At 38.2% G+C, this 19,868-nt stretch overlaps 2 protein-coding genes and 1 non-coding gene across 3 annotated transcripts in view; 2 read left to right on the top strand and 1 right to left on the bottom strand.

Moving 5' to 3' along the window:
* Nucleotides 1–13,726, top strand: part of LOC110862736 (inositol polyphosphate-5-phosphatase A) — a 28,266-nt gene extending 14,540 nt beyond the window's left edge. Inside the window, exon 13 of the mRNA XM_022111955.2 lies at nt 13,311–13,726. Within this exon, the coding sequence (XP_021967647.1) occupies nt 13,311–13,330 (20 nt within the window). The 3' untranslated portion in view covers nt 13,331–13,726. The remainder of the gene's footprint in view (nt 1–13,310) is intronic.
* A 208-nt stretch (nt 13,727–13,934) lies between these two features.
* On the bottom strand, nt 13,935–19,839 carry LOC110862737 (ring canal kelch homolog). Its single transcript, XM_022111956.2, has 13 exons — nt 19,487–19,839; nt 19,274–19,378; nt 18,598–19,187; nt 18,356–18,517; nt 17,837–18,284; nt 17,378–17,758; nt 17,186–17,273; nt 15,984–16,120; nt 14,970–15,118; nt 14,739–14,884; nt 14,567–14,668; nt 14,423–14,494; nt 13,935–14,352 (listed from the first exon to the last, which is right to left on the bottom strand). The coding sequence occupies exons 3-13, from the start codon at nt 18,648–18,650 to the stop codon at nt 14,234–14,236; spliced, it is 1,857 nt and encodes a 618-aa protein (XP_021967648.1). The 5' UTR covers nt 18,651–19,187; nt 19,274–19,378; nt 19,487–19,839; the 3' UTR covers nt 13,935–14,233.
* Nucleotides 15,450–15,521, top strand: Trnap-ugg. The gene has a single exon. It is a non-coding gene; the product is annotated as a tRNA-Pro (tRNA).
* Nucleotides 19,840–19,868: the final 29 nt, after the last annotated feature.

The raw sequence follows: 19,868 nt of genomic DNA on the forward strand, positions 1-19,868 counted from the left end.
ACGTCATGATGACTACTATGTGTTACATATATATGTATTGAAGTAATACACAAATCAAAATTTCATGAATTTGTATCTAGAGAACTAACCTTGACCGATTGTTTTTTTCTTCTAAATATTAATGTACGACTGTAGACTTATCCTAAATAAATTTTTCAGAAAGTTCTAATGAAAATTTTTGTTCCAAAATTCCTGAATTTTAACATTGGAAAATGGAAATTTCAAAATTTCCCTACAATTGAACCTTGCCATACGAAATTGTAAGACTACTATATTATCCTATGATTAATTATAGCTAGAATTCATACTTATTGGCTTAACCCAAGATCGATAACCACTATTTTATAACCTTTTACAAAGCTGTACCATGTATACATATGTATATATATGTAATGTATTAGCATACAAAATCAAAATTTTAGGAATTTTTATCTCTAAAACTATTGGAGCCTTTTGTAATTTTATGGTGAAATATTATCATACAACTAATCATCTATCATATATAATTTTCATAACTTATATTTCCGAAAAATTTTCCCACAAAATTCCTAAGTTCTACATTGGAAAATGGGAACTTTCAAAATTTCGAAGAATCTAATGGGGCCTTTTCCAAATTTATTTTTATTCCTAGGGTACTAACTTATTATCTATTACTTGTGTAAATTTGAAGAATTTTTCCCGAACAATTATTGAGAAACAATTTTTTGAAATCTACGAGTCACCATCACACCATGTTAATCAAGTTACTCTTACTCAAAGCTTATATTAAATGGAAAAATCACTGTAAACATGTTCAACAAATCCAACCAACCAAGATTTTTGCGACTTACGAAGATTGTTGAGGGACTCAGAGGACTGCACGATGTGAAATCTACTCATTTTTTGTGCAATTTCTCTGGATTTGACCTTGGCTAGTTTGTCACGTCGCCAAGACGCACCCTATTGCGTGGCCACTAGTTAATACCACATTAGAACTACGTTAGCTTTGACCTTGAAGGGCTCATCACCCCTCAAGACGCCACCGAACTTCATTCTTTCGAAGATGAGAGAAATTCACCATCAAACATCCTAAGAATTACACTCATTACCGAGGACACTTGTGACCACCGGCTATATTATTATGTCGATCTTTTAAGTAGCCTACGACTACGTCTTGGAGGTGGTGGAGGAGATTGTGAACTATTTCTAGGGTTTACTACATTTTGAAAATTTGAAATTGGACTAAGAATTGGCATTTCTCGAGAAATTACTTCTTGATTATCAGGTTGATGTGACTCATTGGTTCTAATTGGACTTAATTTAGGAATACTATGTCTACGATTACTACGACTATTTTTAGGTAAATTAGCATTATTAATTGGTACATCATCACCATATACAGCATCATCATTATTATTAATTGTATCAAGAGTATCCTTATCTGGACAAGAAGATGATGCGTCGACATTGGATTGTTGAGTTGGGGTCGACGTAATTTGTGATGGTTGTGTCAATTGTGGCGATGTCTGAGGCTGACGCGGATGGTATCGTCGTAAAAACTGGATATGGAGTGGAGATTTAACGACGCCATCAGGAAATGTGACTTCATACGTCAGCTCGCCGACACTTTTAGAGATGACTCCCACTCCTGGACGAAAGAGAGGGCATAGGCCAGCTGTTATCCCTTTGTCCTTGTCAGAGAGAGTGGTGTCTCGGATGACTACATGGTCTCCCACTTTGAAATGGTCGTCTCTATGGCGTTGGTCATAGTATTTCTTTTGCTTCTCCTTGGCTCGGGTCAGGTTCTGAGTGCCAAGAGAGAGAATTTTAAGATACTGATTATGCCTGTCAAATATGATTTCTTGAAACGATTTTGGAATTGATTTCTTTAAAACTTTTAGTTCAGAGTCAGTGAGGCCGACATTAATATCGAAAGGTAATTTTGGGTCATTATTCAAAAGAATTGAGGCAGGAGTAAAACCTGTAGACTCTTGAGTTGACGTGTTAATGGCTAATTGTAGAAAAGGAATCTGTTTTGACCATTTATTATGAGCCTGGTCATCAAGATAAGCTCTAATCATAGTTTTAACTGTTCGATTGGCTCTTTCTGTCAGATTGGATTGTGGGTGATAAATACTGGTAAATTTTTGGGTAACCTTCCATTGATTACACAAAAATTTTAAAATTGTAGACGTAAAATTGGTACCATTGTCACTCACAATCGTCTCTGGCATACCAAATCTACAAAATACCTGTTCTTCTAATATTTTACCAATTACCGCGGCGGAAGTGCTTCGCAGAGGAAACAATTCCACCCACTTACTGAACCCATCAATGATGACTAAAAGATGGGTAAATCCTCCAGGAGAAGACTTGATGTAGGGACCCATGAGATCCATATACAGTGTCGCCCACGGTTTTTCTACTGGCGACGATTGCATCAAACCAGGAGGTTTCCGATTGTCAAATTTTACTCGCTGACAGATGTCACAGGTGGCGATGTAGTCCACAATCTGTTGACGCATGTTGCGGAAAAATGCGCTCTTCTTGACTCTGTCCATGGTTTTGTCAACGCCCAAGTGACCACTGTAAACAGCGTCATGGAATGTGGCGAGGACCTCAGGTACCAGAGAAGATGGAATGACCGGAACGATGGTGGGAGTTTTGGTATAATAGACCACCCCATTGATCGTCTCAAAGTCAGGGGAGGCGTAATGTGTTGTCATCTCCTCTGGACTTCGTCGTTGGTGGCGTTGGATGACTTCACTGGTCAATTTGCACGCCAATTTGAGGGAGCATGCCTGAATTGGTGGGTACATGTACTCCTCGTCTTTGTCAACTTCTGTGGAATCTGTACCTGGATTACGTGATAAAAAATCTGCGACACAGTTATCACGCCCTTTGATATGTTGAATATATGGGGACCATTCTTGCAACTTCCAAGACCATCTCATTAACCTAGCGTTAGTATTTTTCATACTTTCGAGGTATGTGAGGGCTTGGTTGTCCGTCTGGAGAATAAATTCGTGACCATCAAGGTACTCACGAAATTTCTCCAGACCGAAGAGAATACCGTAGCACTCTTGCTCTGCTGTTGAGTAATTACGCTCTGCAGGGGAGAAAGTTTTACTGGCAAAGCTAATCACTTTCTCCTCCCCATATTCGTCTAATTGAGAGATATACGCTCCTACACCGATATTACTGGCGTCTGTTCTCAAAATGAAAGGTTTTCCAGTGATCGGGTGGGCTAATACTACTTCTTTGAGAAATGCGGCTTTAAGTGCATGAAACGCCCGTTTTGCGGCGGGTGTTTCATGATACGCACTTTTATTTGAGGTCAACTTATAAAGTGGTTCCGCTAAAATGGCCATATGGTCAATAAATCCATGATACCATTGGATCATCCCAAGAAAAGTCTTTAAAAGCTTTCTGGTTGATGGAAATTCAAAATTTTGAATGACCCTTACTTTTTCTGGGTCCATTTCGATGCCTTTGGAGGACACAATGTGACCTAGGAAAGTTGCGCGATTCTTCCCAAAATGGCATTTTGATTTTTTAAGTGTCAGGCCAGCTTTTCGAAACCGTTCTAGGACGGTCTCGAGATGCCTTTTGTGATCACTAAAATTTTCACTAAATACGAGGACATCATCTTGATAAATTAACACAAACTAATCGAGACCCGCAAGAAGCTCGTTCATCATCCTCTGATAGGACGCCGCAGCATTCTTGAGTCCGAAGCACATCATGTTAAACTCAAAAAGGCCCCTTTGGGTACAGAATGAGGTGTACTTGCGGCTCTTCCGATCCATAGGGATCTGCCAGTACCCTTTCTCTGCATCCATCGTACTGATATACTTTGCGTTGGCCAACTTACGGAGAAGGTCATGAACGCGTGGAATGGGAAAACTATCATTCTCCGTATATCTATTGATGTGTCTCAAATCAACACAAAATCGCCAAGTCCCATCCGTTTTCTCTTTCAAAAGAACAGGACTTGCGTATGGGGAATCTGATGGACGGATCACCCCCAACTTTAGCATTTCGTCAACTTGCCGGTTGATCTCTGCGTGTTTGTGGGGTGCCGTGGGATACGGACGCTGTCTCTTTGGATGCTCCTCCATCATTTTTATTGTGTGTTTGACACCTTTTATTCTCCCTAGTGGGGCATCGACTACGTCGGGAAACTTTTTGATAAGCTCCTTCAGTTGGTCGGATTCGAATTCGCTCACTAATTGTAAATTGCAATTGGATACGTGAACTTTACTAACTGTGAGTGGGGACTTTTGACTTGGAAAGGAGTCTGAAAAACCCCATTCCAGTGACCCTATGTCCAACACTAACCCACAATTATGAAGAAAATCCATACCCAAGAGCATTTCATTCGAGCCATTCATGACAGCGAAAGTGTGAGTGTATTGACGATCATTTAAATTAAATTTTAAGGTAACCATACCAGTAGGAAGAGACTCAGTACCATCTAGCATGATAACTGGTCCTTCTACCCATTTATTTACAGAAAATCCTTTCCTTAATACTTTCCTAAGCGATTTTAAAGTTACAATTGAAATCGTAGAACCAGTATCCGCTAAGGCATTTAATTTACAGGAGGGAAAAGTAATAGGAAGGATAGGAATTAGTCGGTTGGGATCTTGAATTAGAGGATGAGTGACCACAAATCCGTGGATGGTTACTCCCTCCTCCCGTTTCCCGTCGCATCTTGTGACGATTGTTGACGCTGAGAGTGTTGATCACTCCCTTGACCACAATTCACTTGAGGTTGTTGACGACGACGACAATTCTGGGTGGTATGGTTGCTTAAATGGGGACAAAATGTACACACTTTCGGTCGACCTTGTTGCCGGAACGGTGCCACTTGTTGTTGTTGCTGTTGTGGTTGTTGTTGTTGTTGTCTATTTGAAGGTGGTGGAGTCTTCTTTCCCGAATTTGCAGAACTTGTTTGATGAGATTCAACTTTCTTCTCACCTTTTTGCCAAGATTTGTACTTGTTACCGTTGTGGGACTTTTCTTGCAAAGGACGCTCAATTTTTGACGCATAGTTGATGAGGTCCACAACTGTTGCAGCACGACTCGCGAGGAGATTTGCTTTCAAGTACGGGAGAGCTCTTTCTGCAATGAAGGTGACAATTTCTTCTTCTTTGTTGTTCGTTGTCATTCGGTTCACTTTCCGGTACTGGAGGTCCATCTCGAAGGCGAACTTCTGGAACGGTTCGTTGTCATTCTGCCGACGTAAAAGTAACTTCTCTAGTGCAGCATGAAGATCAGAATCCGATGCATACATGGTGATGAAATGTTTTTTAAAATCGTCCCATGTACGAGCGAAAAGCTTTATTCGTTGCCACCATAATGATTGATTGGGGTCTTGATTGAAGACTGCAGGCAGTGATAGGATCCAATCTTTCCGAAGAAAGCGCTTCCGTTCCATATGATTCTCGAGTTCCATGATGAAATTCTCGGCTGAATCAATGTTCGGGTTAAATTTGGGTAGAGGAATATTGCCTACCGAATGAAATAGTACAGGTCCTGAGGATGAAGAACGAGTTTGCATGATTGCATCGGAAGGATCTATTGGGATTTCTTCATCTTTCCGCTCCATAAATCTGGGGCGAGAAATGCACCACGCTGGAATGGCATCTTCTTTGTTCTCATTTGGAGGGTTATTGACTTGTGGTGGAGGGCATGACAAGAATTGTGGTGGTGGGGGGACGCCAAGAAGTTCCACGCATGAAGAGGGGTCATCTTGATTGGGTAGCGTGGGTATCATCTCCTTGGAAGGAGCTTGAACCCTTGAATTTGCATTAATGAACTCATTGATGATGCTGGACTGAGCTTGAATAGTTTGGTCTTGCTTATCTATCTAGTTTGCATCCTCGTCAATTGTTCATGAATCCAAGTGACCTCGTCTTCAAATGATGACTTCATGTGGTTCTGGAAGTTTCCCATTTCCTTTTCCACAATAGCATAATTGCTTTTTATGCAAGATGCTAAATGGTTCCTGTATCGTCCTATTTGTTCACTGAGGTGCCTAATCTTCTCATCTACATATTCCAGGAAGGGTATATTTGACTGTTGAGGGTACGGGTATTCATAACCAATAAGGCTGGATAGGATAGGATCAGGAGAGGGAGAATTATGCAAAGCTGCCTGTTGCGATACCAATTGTCCTACTGCTTCGTGCCTATTGTCACAACGAATATCAAATTCAAGCAAAAGTTGCTTGACCCTAACTTCGAGGCTATTCACCCGACGCCATAACGAATCTGTATGCTCAACAAGTTGTGAATTTTGATGATCAGAAGTTAAGAGGAAAATTTGAGCAATTTCAGACGTTAACGAATCAAAAATGCGTCTAATTCTGACAAATTGTTCATGATTTTTGTCCTGGGCCGTAAAAATTATCTCGATATCCCTATTTAGAACATTTAACTGGTTACCAACTTTTTTACGGCGACGATCTGCATTCACGGATTCAAAACCTGGAATCATCCAACAAGGTAAGTGAGGCAAAATATACTTTGTTACCAGACTGTTCACCAGGACACCGAGCAAGAGGAGAACCGCAGCAATTCCAAACACTTCCATCATGAAGAGAAATCCCCCATACCACCATGATGACGATACGAGGGGCGCTGTTGCCTCTGAGGTCACGTTTCCCTTGAGGTTGGTGAGTCCGGTCATGTCGACGAAACCGAAGAGTTGAGTCAGCATTCCCATGATGTCGGATGTCGTTGCACCATGCAGGAAGTGAAGGAATATGTAATTTAATACGTAAAACACACTTTCCACTGCCAACGACTCGAAACTGTTCACCAACTTCTCCAAACTCACTGTTTATGCCCTTCGCACTTTTTATCGCGAAGGATTTCCAAGTTTACTATTGCACTTTTTGACACTAAGGGTTTCGAAGCACCAATTTGTAACGCTCCCTATTCTTTTATGGGATTGCGTGTCCTGATTCACATCCACTTTCGCGGATGCCCCTTTTCTTTGTGTCGTTGTGCAATAAACTTGTAGTAGAAACTCACTTTTTTATAAGAATTATGATTAAATTTATTTACATCAATACCGACTGAAAAATATTGACTTTACAGAAATGCTCGTATTATTAATACGTGGGAGAGCTAATGCTATTATTTTAATTTTAACTAATTATCTAGACAGGAACTTATTATTAAGTTTCCGAAGATTTAAACCTTGAACTTGATCTTGATGATCACTAAATCTAACCTGCTGATCCTGAATCTAAAACTACACTTTCCTTCTCTTTTCTCTGCTTACTCTATATATACGTGATCACATAAGCCACGCCTACTTGATCACTACCTTTACTTACGCTACATATGCACAAACTACGCCCTCATGATCATGATGATCATGATGACATACATCATCATTCTGTGCTCCTCACTCCTATCTTCTCTTCCCCTTCATGATCTCCTGCACACAATATGGTTTGGACACACATGAGAGGCGAGATACCTATGAAAACTACATCTATGTATTTTGAATCCCTTGACCTTTGAAATGCTGATGTCACATTTGCATCAGCGTTCCAAAGGTTGCAGCATTAAGTATTTGTCGAATTTGCTGAAAATTCATCCCATGAAAATTACATTCCCGATATTCTTAGCACATGGTTAAGTTGGTGGATAGGATTTGCGTCCCTCTAACAATACGAATTACACTTATATTTCAAATTCATAAGCTCATATTTATATTTGCATACATAGCTTCCCATCCCAGCCTCATCATCCAAACAGTATATATGCAGTGACTTGATATGTAAGTATGTACACACTCTGGTCGTATGTATTGCTGTATGTATTATATTCAGGGTTGTTATAATGCGTATGTACTACCAGTGGTACATTTAGCAATTAAATTAAGTTAGGCTTTTTCTACACTCCTCCCTCCTCTTGGTCCATTTGCGTCACAAAGACGTCACACTGACTCGTCAAAGACAACTTGTGTTCAGTTCACCAACATTTTTATAGGATCGAGAGAATGATAACGTGATTTTTTGGACGATTCAGACACATTGTTCTGCATGAATTTTATCACGTTCCAGTCATGTTTTCATCAATAAGTTTAATACCAATCTCTACCCCGAGGAGGCCCAGTTTTCATCTTCGGGGAGATGTTGAGTCCCGAAAACGTGTGTATTCTCCACAAAAACAAGCCACGCATGGTTCCAGAACTGCTTACTCGGACGATAAGATTATCTCTTTGTTACCAGGTTTGATCGTGTATGGCATGATTTATTGGACAATTGGATACGAACGAATAAGTATTCCGCTTTACGTATTTTTGTTATTATTCTCGGACCTTTTGTAAGAATAATCTCGGGCGGCATGTCCAACTTGCACTTTGCGTGGACGATATCCTATCACTCTAAATAAATATACAAGTGCAGCGTCAAAAATTTTGGTCCACCCAGTCAAACGCTGTCGGGGTACAATTTGGGGTACAATTTTTGTAACAAGGGGAAGTTTCGCAAATGAAAAAATACGGCCTAATGCCGGATGCAGCAAAAATTTTAGGGTAGATGTGCAATGTAATGACTGTATTCACATGGATCCATATTGCTTGCTGCATCTTTCAACATTAATCAATTTAGTAATAAAGTGCCGATAATTGTTGTTCTGATCTCCAGCCATGAATGCATGCATGACTTTCTGATTGTGTGAGTTCAGTTCAGTCCAGTCCAGACAAAATTAGAAATGCTTTCATACCGTAATTCCCCAATTTAACATGCACAAAGAAAAGATGTCGGCTTTTGATTACAAGGGAACCTTAAGGCCTGTCACATCTCGATTTCCTTTCGGATGGTCTTAATTGATGGATAATTTAGTGTAACTAGCACTTTGTCACGCCCCTACGGTACAATATCACGTTTATGCGAAATATTTGGCGAAAACTGCACTAAAACGTGCAATTTTTCCAATACTTTTAATTTCGTCATTTTTTGAAATTGTAATAAAATTGAAATGTTAAATTTTGTTTATTTAAGCAATCCAAAACAGTTTTCAAAAGATAAATTCTTTCTAATTGCGATAAAATTTGCGAAAATTTTCAAAAATTCAAGCTCAATTTTTCATGAAAAAATGTAGAATGACCAATGCTACTAATGCTAGTTTTACGCATTTTCACAATTGTTGGCTATATTTATTTTTGCAAGTTGGAAAAAATTTTGGAAATTTGTATAGTCAGCTCAGCTTTTAACATATTCAACAAAATAACTTTTCCATACCTCATTCGATATTTCAAGCTTTTTGGAAAACTAGTAAAAGTGTCATCGGGGACCCTACGGGGTCCCTCCACTATGGTACATATTTATGGCAATATATAGGACGTCCTATTGTGAAACAATTGTTCTAACAATTGTGAAAATGCGTAAAATAGACTAGCATTAGTAGCATTGGTCATTCTACATTTTTTCATGAAAAATTGAGCTTGAATTTTTGAAAATTTTCGCAAATTTTATCGCAATTAGAAAGAATTTATCTTTTGAAAACTGTTTTGGATTGCTTAAATAAACAAAATTTAACATTTCAATTTTATTACAATTTCAAAAAATGACGAAATTAAAAGTATTGGAAAAATTGCACGTTTTAGTGCAGTTTTCGCCAAATATTTCGCATAAACGTGATATTGTACCGTAGGGGCTATGACAAAGTTTTAGTTACACTAAATTATCCATCAATTAAAACCATCCGAAAGGAAATCGAGATGTGACAGTACCTAAGGTTCCCTTGTTAGTTTGACTTGGTGAAGTCCAATCATGTGAAGATGAACTTATGTAATTATAAGTTGTGAAGATGTACATACACGAGATTTTTATGAATGGTGTGCAGATGAATAACTTCTTTTTTAACTGCTTGGTCATTATTACGAGAACTCGGTTGGGCTTTACAGTTGATATTGCTATTAAGCATACATATTACAGAGTAGATAATCGGTACGAAAAAAAGTATGCCTGTATCTATTTCTGACAACAATACAGCAATTAAGTAGGTAAGATCCTGCTAAATAACAGAAATACCAATTTGAGACACAAAACAAACTCTGCTTCTTCTTAATACTTATATAACGAGCATCATTTGTCTCGCGTGCAAATTTTCGCTCATGCTTTTCTACTGGTTGGTTAGTATTTATTTTATGGTAATTGCACTAAAAAACTGGATCAAACTAAACTTAATTTGCTGTATTCTCACTCTTCACATACTAATATTGCTCAGCAAGGATGGTGAGATTTTGGCTTGAAATATATCCGTTTTCTCAGATTCACCAAGATATTTCACTGGATGCACAGGTGAATAAATCTCTGAATGAGGTAAACTGAGAAACAACGGTCTTCTCGATTTCGCAATTTGTGACATGAAATACGCACACAAATGTCTCGCAGACAAAGAATAATCAAGAAAAAAAATGATTTTTTTTTACTTTTCATAAATTGCAATCATTTCCTCCTGTCCATCATTTTTCGACATTTTTCGAAACGGAAATTGGACCGGATTCCCTAATGAATCTATAATACAAAAAGAAAACATCTGCATAAGAAAATTTCCCAATTTCGTCTAGAATATAAATCTATGCATAAATACGTTCTTGTCGTCTCCAGTTTAAAAAAAATGCCTTCATTATTCACGACACAACACGAGTTTGTGGTCGTTTCATTCACGATAAGCGCATATGTCATGTCCAGTTTAATCAATCAGCAAATTACAACTTCCTGTCGCGAATACAAATTATGTTTATTTTTAGCTTATCGCCTTGTTTTCGTCCGTGGTTCGTTGGTTGGTTGTGTACACATCTTCACAATGTTTAATTTCTTATTACTTAAATATAACCGAGAATAATACAATCTGACAGACAATTTACGACCAAACCGCACCTTTACTTATCAATAAATACAGAAAAGACCTTCAATGACGCAAATGAGGTTTCGTTCTTCCCTTCCAGTAAGTAAGTTCTGTGTAAAAAAGTTTAGGTACTACTGAACTTTGTGGCCGTATTGACAAACAATAAATAAATGACTGACTGGAATAAGTGGAATTCACTTTTAAAATCCGTGGTTTGTTGTTTTTCAAATGTTTGAGGAATTCAAACCAGCAAAAACTGGTGGGATTGACGTAGGACGAGGGGATATGCATTTCTCTATAATTTAAAAATAAAATATTTATGCAAATAAAATGGATGCGGGTTTCAAAAAGTTAGAAAACATGGTTGACGGGTCTATGAATTGTAGAACATGATTTTTCAGAAGAGAGTTGAGTAGGCGTCTAAAAATCATGACATTTCTCAGGATGCAAGGACATTTCTAGAAAAATTGATGCCTAGAATTAATTTATGATCAATTTACACAGAAATTTGCATGAACTTGACCATTCGACCAGCCGTGCAATCAGTGTTTGCATGCATGCTTTTTCGAGTTAATGACTTTCTATTTGTATGGACTTGCATGTGCGTGTAAACGAATAAGCTTATTGAGTTTGGAGTTTGAACCGGTGTTTGAAGAATTGATGGATTATTATTATTGATTTATGTTGAAAATCCCGGATCTGAATTGTAAATTAAGGTTGAAAAGGTGTCATTGGCTTGACTTCATTTTACTGATTTACGGTGGGTGCCACACGAATACAAAGCTCTATTTTTTAGTCGTAAATTCATATGAATGACAGTCGTAAATAATAATATTCTGGCCATACCTAGTTGTATAGGCTCAAGTGTCAGTAACTTAGAGGGCTACAACTTTTGTAATTTTAGTAATACAAATTTCTGATTTATTGCATTCAAAAGCCAGTTAAATTTCAAGTTGGAAACAATTTTTAGTCTTAAAAATTTCCTCCTCCTGCGTCAATGCCACGCTGAAGACGAGACGGCCACTCCTCGATGGAATTACGCACAGATTCCAGGGACATTTTGTAGCATTCCGGAGTCAGAAATTTTTTCCAAGCCTCCGCACTTCTACGAGGCTTAGAACGCACCTTTGCCCCTAACTTTGACCATTTTTTATATTCCGGTGATTCAAATCCAGCAAGGAGGATGACCATTTCTGATTGGAGATAAAGACCGGAATTTGTTTTTTTAGCTACACTGGGTCATTTTTTGCACTATAAGTTCGTTCTGAGTCCTGCTGAGAGGTCCCATCGATTCCATTGAATTGGATCTCACTTAGGGGATGTACCACGGACTCAAAAACATATTTTAAGAAATTTGATTCCCCCACCTCCCCCCAATTTTCAGCAAAATATAAAGAAATTACCATAATAAGCTCCCACCTGCCAAAATCATCAAAAAACCGGGATGATGTGACTTTCTGACCCTTTGTCTATATTGGGGGATGTCTCTGACCGATTTTGCGTAGATGAAGACAATTCGCTTGTTAAAAGATTTTTCCGATGTGAAAATCTCCTCATTTGTTAAAAGAATCCTGCTCACTTTTATTGAGCGTACCGCTTGAGGTGACTCCTGCATTTATTTAATCTGGTTTTCCTTTGGGGTACGATCAGGATGGGGCAAGTACCACATTTCAAAGCCTTAAGCCTAAGCTTCAATTTGAGCACTCGTTGGATAATCTGCTTCCACAGTGTAAGCTGTAAGGCTGGTTTCCGTTGGAATTTCGTGAATTTCTTCGGATTCCAGGCTTGAGAGGCTTCACGATGGGTGTGGTCCTTGGAAGTTTTCAAAAAATTCTTCTTCGACTGTTCTTAGTCGATTCGGTCCCCATGAATGTTTTTATAGTCCGTTGGGCTAAATTAAAGTACACCTTTGACTTTTTCAACACATGCCAAATTCACTATTTTTCTTCGATTTTTTTATGAAAAACTATCGCCGCCCGCTTCTCTTCAATTTCCTATGTATTTATCCAGATGTTCAAAAATTACAAAGCCCATAGTGAATCATAACGTAAATCGCATGGCGAATCTAATTCACTTATCAGATTTTAATTCTGCAGCGTAGTTTTTTAGCAATCAGCTAGTGACACTTGAGCCTTTACAACTAGGTATTGTACACCCCGTTGTTCGCTTGCTCTTGATTATTTATTATGCCATTTTAAGTTTAACCTGATGCTTATTCGGTATGTTTTATTTTTAACAAGTTTTTATTTTCATTAAGTTTGCAGCTTTTTTGTGACGCGTATGTATCAGTACTTTTGCGTGTCATTCTAACCGTCAAAAACTGGGGCAGTAACAATTTCGGATTAATGAGTAAAAGATAATTATACAAGAAAATTACCCAAAACAGTAAAAAAATGCACCAAAATTCATTAGATTAATGTACACACTTGTGTTTTAATATGATATTTATAGATGCGGCGGACTCATCATAATCATGTCATTCAAAGTTGAAATTGGACCAGGACAAAAGCAAGCCTCAGGAAACATTTAACACATCATTCAATACTTAATAGTTGCAATCCAATAATAATCACAAAATTCAACGAAATCAAGCAATACAACTTTTTTATATAAAAATGAATTTGAAATTCCAATTTATTTCATTCTAATAGTTCATAATATAATTGATTAAAGCAAACAAATTCAGAATAATAATTTTATTACACTTTGTTAAGCCGGAATAGCCGGATTATTGTAGTATAATTTCTTTCAAACAGAAAAATTAATAAAATTATGCATGCAGTGTGCAAAAACTAGAACTTATATCCTCCTACTTTATGTATTTTTATGTTATCGTAATTATTGTAATGTCTACAGCAGGTTAATTTCACAAAGAAAAATCTACGCCAGAATCAACAACCGAGTTAATTAAAGATATTAAAGTCGATCAAAAAACAATTCATCCAATTCACAAAAGGTATCTAATTTTGTGTAAAAATTAGTCGCACAGTACATGATCCAGTCCAGGCAGGAAGAAAAATATCACAAAATTCTGGTTGAATAAACTAGATTTCAGAATCAGAATTCCATAAAGTATACGGTTATACGTACATACGTGAAGCATCATCTTTAATTGCATATTTCGTTACGATAGCTAAGGTCTCATTTTACTTTCGACATTACATACGATTACATACTGACATAGTAAATCAGTAAATGTGTGTAAGGGATGATCCGGGATGAATGGTGAAGAAAAGAAATGCAAATTTTCATGGAAATTTTCCTTACGTTTGAACTACAGGTAAATGCATTTGAAAAGCTTTACTATTTATTCCAGACCATCCCTTAATAGGGCTTGTTGGTAGCATACACGAAAGAGGTTGAGCAGCGACACTCTAACTAAATTGTTGATAACCCGAGGGCTTATCGATAACGATCACTCCAGCATAACTTCTCCCCATAACCAGTGAAGAACTAAGCAGCTTCCAAGAATCAGTCTTTGGGTCATAAACTTCTACAGAACATTCAGAGGAGAGGTATTTAGTTAGAGGCAATGTTTAATACTCTGTGGTGGGACTACTTACCAACGGAAGATAAGTTGCAGGTACCATCATCACCGCCTACCACATACAAGTACCCCCCGAGTGCGACCACTCCTGCAAATGAACCAAATATATTTTGAATTGTGCAAATAATGAAAACGTATCATGTATTCAGTCATTAGTTACCCGCATTCCTTCGGCAGGTCGACATTTCCGCGACAGAAGTCCATTTATTAGATACTAGGTCAAATTTTTCGGCCGATTTCCTGACAATAGGCCCATCGTGTCCTAAAATCGTTTTAAAAGTTGTTTGTTGATACCTATTGATTAATTTCCTAACTAATTTGTGTCTACGAACCTCCAACCGCATACAATACATTTTCCAAGACCCCAACACCCGCTCCAGATCGTCTCGCCGACATTTCTGCCACTGTCGTCCAACTATCTAATTCAGCATCGTATCGTTCCACACTAGACAAGCATTGGCGACTTGCTCCGTCATACCTGTTAATAATATAATATAATATATTCCATACGATAAGTATATAAATGCATAAATAATCGTCATCCTCATGGACAATAAGTTTACCCTCCAACAGCATAGACCATCCCGTTCAGAACGCCTACGCCGACGGAACTTCGTCTGGTGGAGAGGGATGAGATGGTTTGCCAATCCCCTCGGACAGGGTCGAAGAGTTCAGCTGTATTCAATCCGGTCGTGCCATCAAACCCAGCAATCTGCATAAGTTAATAAAATCATAATTTGTACATAATATTTGCTTCCAAATCCAATTCACCAAACATAAAATACGAAACAAGGTATGTAACATGTAGCAGAATCATGTACTTTCTAACATGCTCAAGGTATGTAAATAAAGATTGAATGGGAGCAGATCAACATAGCCACAAATATAACTTTACAACTGGTTTGTACCATACAAATTGCATGGCAAATTGCAATCTCTGCGTTTGGGTATCTAAATCCTTGCAATAAATGCAAAAGAGAAAGACAAATAAGTAAATCTGCAGGTTTTATGTAGCGTTTGGGTCCATACCCCCTCAAATAAATGGCTCAATGGTCTAGGGGCATGATTCCCGCTTTGGGTGCGGGAGGTCCCGGGTTCAAATCCCGGTTGAGCCCAAACTTTTTGCACACTTTATCTTGAAATTTTTGATAACCCCAACCTTTTGCCACCTTCCCAGACCCTCAAAACAATCAAATCGCAGCAAAAAACTCAATTTTTCCCGACCACACCCACTGGCGGAGGGGGGGTGGTCCTGTTGCCCCCTAACATTGATAGGATCCTCCCCCTGGGGTCATATGTATGATGTCGCAAACCGATTTCGATTATCTCGATCCGTTCTCGCGTTATCGTGCTGAACGACGGACAAGGGACTGTGCAGAAAGCATGTAATCGATTTGAGGGGAGGGGGGTAGGGGTCAAGGTATCGTACCCTTCCCATGCTAATTATAACATGGGGAGTATAGGTTACACCGGGGGGTAGGGGTCAAAATTTCCCGAAAATCGATCAAATGCTTTATGTATGACCCCCACAATAAGTAGCTAAGCTACTTAATAAATGATACAAAAATATTTCCTACCGCATAAATTTTATGGTTTAACACTGCCACCCCCAGAGTAGATCTTCTAGCATTCATGGGAGGTCCGGTCGTCCATTTCCCTGTTTGAGGGTCAAAGATGTCCACTGTTTTCACTCGTAGAGACCCGTTAAAGCCTCCTAATTATGTAATTTATATTACGTTATGGGATGTATTTACAGGGTCAGGCACGTAAGATATAACGATTTTGGCCTTGAATAACCCCGGAACGGTTTGTCGTAGCGGGTCAAAATTTTAAACCGTGAGCATGTTTAAACCGTGAGATCCAATTGAGCATGTTATCCTCAAATAGCCGTGTGCAAAAATTCAACTCTCTACTTTCAAAAATGCCTCCCCCACAGTCCCCAGAAGGTGAGACAGTCATTTCAACTTGTTCCAAAAAAATTTCGCCGGTGTTTGCAAAAAAAATTATTTAAATTTTCTGTTGAGGAATTGGAGTGAGTTATTGGTGTCAATTGACGAAGAACTATTTTCCCTACAAGTTACTAATTGGGTTCGAAGAGCTTAGTACACGACAAATGCCGAAAAAAAATTCAAGAAATTTGGTGGTTTTCAGTGAGGAGAACTTTTTCAAACATTTTATGGTTGTGGGTGCAATGTCCGGTCGTGGTATCCTCCCACTTATCAAAGTCCCCCAAAAAGTGAACGTATCTGCAAAGTATGATGTGGACCGTGTTTTGAAACCACTTTTAGAATAACATTTTCCTAAATTGTACGGTGAAAAAATAAATAAGGTGATTTTTCATCATGACTCAGTGACATCGAAAACGACAACGTTGACTCAAGATACTGCAAACGACCTTGAACCTAGAATGGGGATAAAAATCATTTCGAATAGTGAAATACCTGTAAAATCCCCCGATATAAGTCAAATGGATTTATTTGGTTCGAATACTTGAAAAGAAAATCTTTTCTGCGGAGACCGAATTTTTTAGACGGAGTTTGGAACGAGTTGAAATGACTGTCTCACCTTCTGGGGCTGTGGGGGAGGCATTTTTGAAAGCAGAGAGTTGAATTTTTGCACACGGCTATTTGAGGATAACATGCTCGTCGGTTCAAAATTTTGACCCGCTGCGACAAACCGTTCCGGGGTTATTCAAGGCCAAAATCGTTATATTTTAAGCGCCTGACCCTACTGTAAATCAGTAATATTCAGACATGGAGTTGTGTACTTGTGTACTTACCCACGGCATAAACTTTGTTATGTACAACAGCCAAGCCAGCTCTACATCTTCGTGACGGCATATCTGGTAAAAGTCTCCAACGTTCATCCTAGTAATCAACAGCAAGCATCAACCATTAACAAAACACATTCTATGGAATAAGATAATAACACACATTCTTTAAATTAGAAATGAGTATTACTGTTTACATACCTTAAAATCATAGGATTCTACGCATCTGATTGCTTTCGGGGCTTGACCACCCACCACCAATAAAACTTTGGGCAATCCAATAGGCTGTCTCGGTTTAGTCCTAGGACTGGAAAACGTAGCTTTCTGTTCCCCTCGAAGTAAATGAAATTTGAGGGCCTCGATCAATAAATCCTTACAGGTTGGATTAAGGCGAAGGAGTGGTTCTTCATCGACGCGATGTAACAAATAATCCTGAGAGAGAAGAGGAAGGCGAACATTTTCCATGAGAGTTGGGACATGTTCCCGTCTCCCCTCGTGGTCATAGTTGATCCAATTTAGCACAGACTCAAAAACCGTTTCTTCGCTTGTAGTAAGCTTGTCGCTAGAAATTAGGGCGATTACCTGGATATACGAAGAAAATATTTTAACACGCAACTCTGTCAAAGAAGTTAAAAAAAGTCTACTAAATAAAGTTCGAACCTCTTGAACATTTAATGATAGAAACTCTTCCCCTTCAACCACATCCGCAAAATTAAATTCGATAAACGTTTCTGTAGCGGTTAAGAGATCAAGACATCCGTGCAAGTCGGCAAATGCTCTAATACCCAGACAATTAGAGGGATGAATTTGCGATTTTAAAAAATCCGAGCACGCCTCCTTCACATCATGAAGCTGTAGGAGATTTGCAGCAGGCAGTAAAGTTTGCACGTTATCTTCGGAAATGCTGATCTGTCCTGTATACACGTAAGTCACCAAGATTTGGAGAGAGGTAGGCTCAACACCAAGTATTTTGACCTTTTCCTTATCCTTTTCTTCGAAGGAGGTAAACATTGCGTAGAAATAAGGAGAACATGCTGCCAGAATCATGCGATGAGCTGGAATTTCCAACTCTTCAGCGATTAATGTTACGTCGCAAAGGGAAGAGTTTCTGGAAATCAATTGAATTATTTTTATGCAAGGTTCGGACAAAACTGGTAACAAAATATGTTGAAAAGTTACTTGCGCAAAGTGTCCAGCATGCCGAAAGCTTTACCAAAATGGGACTGATTCTCGTACAAGTGCCGATAATCATCTTCTTCAGGCAAATTAGACTGATTCCTTTGAGAACTCTCATCTAACGAATTTTGACTCGCGTGTCGCAGCAAAAGTCCAACTAAACGGCTGAGTAAAACAAGCAATTTTAACAAGATTTGTTAATTTAATTGTAACTTTATATTTCATATAAAAAATGTGGACCTTACTTGCTCGGAGACTCAGCCTCTGCATGCTCCGGTGCTTCTACGGCAGCGTCCATTTGTTATCTTATAAATTTCACTGTTTATACTAATAATTAATTGTACGTCTTTGGTTGTTTTTAGGAATATTATGCGTTTTGTTATTGAATTGGCTTTGTAGTTGAGTTAGCAAAGAATAGATTCCTCAAAGGACAGTTAGTTAAATAGATTTACAAGGAATTGTGTATATAAAAAATATATAAATTCTCTTCCGTGTCCGGCACTGACTGATTACAAGTTGTTAAAGATCATGAACTTTGAGATTACATTAAACTGTATACGACGACTCGTACGAAGAAATTTAAGACGACGGAATAGGAGGGTATTATGGTAAAGCACAAAATTACTTTGAATTTGACGAAATCACAGCAGAACGAATTCACGCTACTCTTGCATTATTAACGGTGAACGGTAACTGAAATGCTTTAAATATGTAGTGTCGCACTAATACATTAGGCTGCTAATAATAATTGCTTATGATGCGAGGTAGGTAATCTTTTGTAGTACAATTCTGCAATAGGAAAGTGGGTGCGGTTGGAAGCGTCAAATAATCCGCCCTACAGAAATAAATGAGCAATTTATGAGCAATTAGGCTTAAGGAATCTTACTTATAATGTGTAATAAATAACTGTGTTACAATAACCTTCATAAGTCACATGTTATCATATAAATATTTAATCTGAATGAGTCAAGGGTCCAGCAGTACGTCAATCCAACAGATTTTAAAACACTCCAGGTCTTCAATTTTCTGTAAGAGAAATACTTTTCTTTTTTACAAAATCCACAAACAGTAAACATCAACACTAAAAATTGCATAGTTAACCTAACTAAACGTAAAATTTAAGCAATTACTCACCTCTCAAACTTAGTCACTTGTTTTGGTTCTAATTATCTTCTTATCTCCTAATTATTATGATTTGATAACTTCTCTGCCAGCTGCTTATTTTTCGTTCCAGCTTATTATTTCCAGAACAAGGAACAACAACAAAGAAATTGTGTCTTTCTGAATGCTTGTTACGAGGATTTGAAACGTTTTTGAACATTGAATTTGACGGATCACACTAGTATTTATATGGAGGAAGAGGGAAAGGTGATAAGGTGAAGGTGAGGAGAAGATAAGCACAAAATCCAATTTATTTTATGAAAAAGATAAGAGATACGAATTGCGAGAAGAGAGATCAACTTAATTGAACACAAAGGAAGATATTTGAGCTGGTGGCGGAGAGACGCAGTTTCAA

Source organism: Folsomia candida, unplaced genomic scaffold (genome assembly GCF_002217175.1).
Source record: "Folsomia candida strain VU population unplaced genomic scaffold, ASM221717v1 Fcan01_Sc066, whole genome shotgun sequence".
In the NCBI taxonomy this organism is placed as follows: domain Eukaryota; kingdom Metazoa; phylum Arthropoda; class Collembola; order Entomobryomorpha; family Isotomidae; genus Folsomia; species Folsomia candida.

Excerpts from the sequence above, each read along its gene's own strand:
- LOC110862737 (XM_022111956.2), bottom strand. The coding sequence starts at position 18,650 with ATGGACGCTGCCGTAGAAGCACCGGAGCATGCAGAGGCTGAGTCTCCG. Across the intron at positions 18,518-18,597 it reads GAGGCTGAGTCTCCGAGCAA|CCGTTTAGTTGGACTTTTGC; the intron begins GTAAGGTCCACA and ends TGTTTTACTCAG. Across the intron at positions 14,885-14,969 it reads ATGGTCTATGCTGTTGGAGG|GTATGACGGAGCAAGTCGCC; the intron begins GTAAACTTATTG and ends TATTATTAACAG.